This window comes from Trachymyrmex septentrionalis, unplaced genomic scaffold (assembly GCF_001594115.1).
Source record: "Trachymyrmex septentrionalis isolate Tsep2-gDNA-1 unplaced genomic scaffold, Tsep1.0 scaffold62, whole genome shotgun sequence".
NCBI lineage: Eukaryota > Metazoa > Arthropoda > Insecta > Hymenoptera > Formicidae > Trachymyrmex > Trachymyrmex septentrionalis.
In genome coordinates this window covers 3,663,844-3,668,810 of record NW_017305800.1, presented here as the reverse complement: position 1 = coordinate 3,668,810, position 4,967 = coordinate 3,663,844, and the positions used below count along the sequence as shown (strand labels likewise).

General features: G+C 36.3%; 1 protein-coding gene across 11 annotated transcripts in view; it reads left to right on the top strand.

Moving 5' to 3' along the window:
• Positions 1 to 4,412, top strand: part of LOC108752833 (four and a half LIM domains protein 2) — a 132,137-nt gene extending 127,725 nt beyond the window's left edge. For all 11 annotated transcript variants that reach the window (XM_018493956.1, XM_018493951.1, XM_018493957.1 and 8 more), the window contains 3 exons: positions 2,215 to 2,384; positions 3,163 to 3,349; positions 3,625 to 4,412. In XM_018493956.1, coding sequence (XP_018349458.1) covers positions 2,215 to 2,384; positions 3,163 to 3,349; positions 3,625 to 3,782 — 515 coding nt within the window. In that variant the 3' untranslated portion in view covers positions 3,783 to 4,412. The remainder of the gene's footprint in view (positions 1 to 2,214; positions 2,385 to 3,162; positions 3,350 to 3,624) is intronic.
• Positions 4,413 to 4,967: the final 555 nt, after the last annotated feature.

The window sequence follows — 4,967 nt, the reverse complement described above, 5'->3', positions numbered from 1 at the left end:
AGAGAAGACTTAAAATTAGTTTTGACAAAGCTACGATTTATTATATGATATTCTGTTCTAAGATCCGTCTATTTTTAAAGAAGAAACAAACAAATCTGAATATTTTTTTAATGAAACAAGGGGGAGGGGGGGAGAGAGAGAGAGAGAGAGAGACTCTCATCTCTCAGACGTGATCCTGCGTCATAAACATTTAGGATTGAGCTGCTGATTCACGAGACACGTTATTATACTTAATGTCACATTTAAATATGTCATTTGGCTGGACCTTAAATCATCTTTCGAAATAGAGAGGCATTATTAATTCGTCTTCTTGTTTCTCAGACACGACAAATAAATTAAAAAATCATGAAAAAGTGAACGCCCATTATAGTGTCTCATTCGAAATCTGTGCGAGTAAATTGGATTATGTATCGAGTTAGATTCTATGTGTGTAACATTACATACATTACATTTAAAAAATTTTAAAACAAGATACAAAATTCATTATATGTTAGAAAAAGCATAATGTACAGCATAAAATGTATATCTTAATAAGATAAAAAAATTAAGAATGTATATAACAGAAAATTTAAGATAGAAATAAATCAAATAAACGATTGCTTCAATAAATTCGTAATTTTACAAATCATATATCGAATTTAAAGAATAACATACAAAATAAAAACGTTAAAAAGAAATTTAATTAATGTGAAATGATTGTTTAATTTTAGATTTAAATAGATATATTTAAATAGATACTATTCTAAATTTAAATATCTTTAGAAAAATTTTGAAGGATATGTTTTATGTTTTATATGTTTAGTCATTTTTTATACAAAATATATTGTAATCATCGTGTTATTATATCAAGATGATGTAAGATGTTCAGTTTGATCGAAATACGAAAAGCTGCCCGATTTTCGAATCATAGACTAGAACGTGACCACGATTACGAATCAACAATATTCATCTGCTAGACAACGTTACGTCACGTTCTTCGCATATTATTTCTAATCTTAACGAAAACAAGTAACCAAGATCTCTTGTTCCTAGATTATGGCGATTTCGCGGTAGACGAGCAAAATAATTTAAAAAAGAAATCTTAATGTCGTGACTGTTACGTTCTGACGTTTACTTGGCGACATTTTTATCTTTACGTCTAAGTACTGAAATATGTTTTTGAAAAACCACGTCAGAAACTAAAGAGATCGATGACAAAGATATTCGGTTAATACAGCTACATTTAAATTAGCGCTTTCGTTTCTGATAAAAGCTCTATTATACGTCTCGATAATTCCAATTCTCTGATGTAATCATGCGGTTCGCCAATCAAAGGTACCGTGACCGCAGTGCGGTTAATTTCTTCCGGCCGTTTTTATTTCCATGTGACTGTCTGCACCTGTGCATGTGCTAATTGCGGATCGCGAAAGACGGTGAATCTATATGCGGCAGGCAAAACGGGAACACGATGCTATCCATGACTAAACGAGGTTCCGAACGAGGCGAAACGTGAAACCGTAGACGAGGAAACTCCATGGATCGATCTAATTCGCTTGCAACGAGGGGTGTTTTTATAGACGAGTGCCCAATAGGGAGCTCCCCCGAAAGAAATTCACGAAAAATTTATTTTACTAGCTGATGGAGTGCTCGAACGAAACACGCGATGATGCACGCGACTGCGATTTTGCAGCACTGCAGCCCGCCAGTCGCCACACGCAATCATTCCGTTCGTTTTGATGTTAAAGCGTGAACCGACGACCTCCGTTACACTTATTTCAGACTTAAATTTACATTTTTATGCAACAACCTGCCACGACTTGCGAAGCAATCATCAGCGTGCTTCAGGCTTTCATTGATTGAATGTAAATTCAACAGATGGAAAAGAGCAATTTTTTAAATGAAAAGCAGATTATAAATAAGAATGAAAAATTGAAAGAAAAATTAGACGGAAAAAAAGAAAGATTGAAAAGAAAATTTTTATTGATCGTTGTTAAACTGCATACCAATCACTGCGCTGCACTCTCATCAGCCCTTTCGCAATTTCGTCCTTTTAAAAATTAGATGTTTTTTATATTGTATTCTTTTTTAAATAGTAATGTGCATGAATTTCTCTCTTTCTCTTTTATCTAGACGAAGATTGGATATAAATATCGTTCGATCCGTAAAAGGCATTCTTTTTATAACTTTGTCTTTATAGCTTTCTTTTTATAAGTTTGTCGCATTTGCATGTTTTAGGCACTAAGAAGATGGAATACAAGACCAGACAATGGCACGAGAAGTGCTTTTGCTGCGTGGTCTGCAAGAATCCGATTGGCACGAAGAGCTTCATCCCGCGCGAGCAAGAGATTTATTGTGCCGGATGTTACGAGGACAAGTTTGCCACCCGGTGTGTTAAGTGCAACAAGGTGGGCCACTCCTCTGTATCGATGATTACTTCGTGTGTCGTCTTGCGTTCGTTTATTGCGTGTCGCGCAAAAAGCTCATCGAGCGAATCAAAACCGGGATTTCATTGTGAGACCATAAATCTCAATCCGATAAACTCGCTGATATAGTCGCTATTTGCGTATTGATGCTTTGTGTACTTGGTCATAAAATAAAACAGCCAATAACATTCAATATTCATTTTAATTCATATAAACGTATCAGTCATTGAATTATAGACGTTCTTTTATTTTCGATGAATTCTGCATGCTTTTAAATATCTCTTTTTTAACATTTTTTTCTAAATTTTTCATAGTCACTCGCAATCTTTGCAGAACTCGTTCCTATTGATGCGCATAATGTCACTTCAAGTCATTTGTCAAATGACTCTACAACTACACATATATTGCGTCGATATCGCTTGCTTGCATCAATATTTCCCCTTATTTATTTTATATATATTATATTTGATATCCTTTATATATCTACATAATATATTAATATATATACAATAGATATAGACATATCCTTTTATTCACTGTCTCTTCTTCAACTTGTGCTTTTATTTGTATAATCAGTTAATCGATTCTTGTTACACTATATTTCCCTTGTTTTCTTTGCATTATGTTTCGGGGAGGAATTTTGAGAAATAAGTAAGCTTTATTAAATATTATCTAAAAAATGCGAATAAAACTCGCAATGAGATGTAACAGTTCGATGAAGCAACTTGTTCTACAAAATGTCATGAACTCTTTGTCGCAGATCATCACCAGCGGCGGCGTGACATATAAGAACGAGCCATGGCACAGAGATTGCTTCACCTGCAGCAACTGCAACAACTCTCTAGCGGGACAACGATTCACGTCGCGCGACGACAAACCGTACTGCGCTGATTGCTTCGGCGAGCTCTTCGCCAAGAGGTGCACCGCTTGCTCCAAGCCGATCACTGGTGCGTATTGCCTTTATGTTTAAGTTATTAGTTATTAATAAAAAATAAAATTGAAGAGTAAAATATGTTGAAAGAGTCGAGAAATTGAATCTTCTAAAAAAATCATCAATTTGATGATGGGCTTATTATTATTCGACAACATAGATCTTTTAGTGAATATATGTGCGTCCAACCAATTCCCAATACACAAACATATACAAGCACAATATATAAATATCAATGTACAGTTGAAATTAAACTCAATCCGAGTGTAATTTGCATTGATTAATTTGCAGGCATTGGTGGCACTCGCTTCATCTCATTCGAAGACAGGCACTGGCATAACGACTGCTTCATCTGCGCGGGCTGCAAAACTTCGCTGGTCGGACGTGGCTTCATCACCGATGGCGACGACATCATCTGCCCTGAGTGCGCCAAGATGAAGCTGATGTAAAGCACGCGACTTCATGACGTCGAGATTGACAACGAGATCGACGGATGGCAGAGCGAGCGAAGGGATGAGAAAGGATGAAGGAGCAAGATGCACTTCCGATACGGAATTCGTATAGTCAAGCGGATTCCGTTGCACGCCATAAAAATACCGTCGTCGCGATCTTACTGGCCGTCAATTCGAATTTAAGACGCACGCAAACGATAGAGAACTTGGAGCAGAGTCACATCGAGAGATGTGAGATCGCGAGAAGACGTAATAAAAATTATAAATATAAGAAAAAGAATAGATTCTTCGCGTTAACGACGCAATAATTTTTGTTACGAATAACCGACGTATTTCGACGAGATTTTCCGCGCCGACTTTTTTTCAGAGGATAACGAAGCTCGAGAATCCCCTGACCAAGTTCTCGCCTTGGTCAGCATAGTGATTTCATGATCGCCGAATTAATCGTTCGGAAAAGAAGGCGGCGCGAGAGAACGCGAGAGTCTTTTAGCTTCATAGTCGTAGCGATATTAATCTATTCATTATTTCGTTCTACGTGTATTTATGAGAACACTGACGCGAATCCGTCTGTGTTCGAAATGATGATCTACTCGATCATCGCGTCGGGATATCGAAGAGTAGAAGAGATATGAATATGGGAGAGAAGGGAAAAAAAGAAATGCCCAACCAGCGAGCTTGATGGAAAGAAATCAAATCGCCTTACTGTAATAAAATCGTTGATACGGACACGTCGATTAGGATAATGAATAAGCCTAAGCGCTCTGCGTGCTCTCGTGATGTTACTAATATTAATAACGTTTTTTTTTTGCTTTGTACAACGGTAGAGAGATAAGCGCCCGTCTGCGCACAAAGAGAGTCCTATATATTATATATTCTTATGACAAACTAAAATTTGGTATATACGTATAGCGATGTTATTTCTATTCGATTCGTACTCACGTGAAAAACACGACGGTCTAACACGTACACAATCTATATCACACACCGACACTAATTTAATCGAGATTGACACATCATAACTTTTTTTCTCTTGCCTTCTTTGTACGATGTTGTTCATCGAATTTCCGAATAAATAATACTATTTATTAATTTGTAGAAAATTTTGTACGTGAAAAATGCAAAAAATCTGTTACCGATTTTCCACATACTAAATAATTATTTTCCAAAACTTAATATGTATAG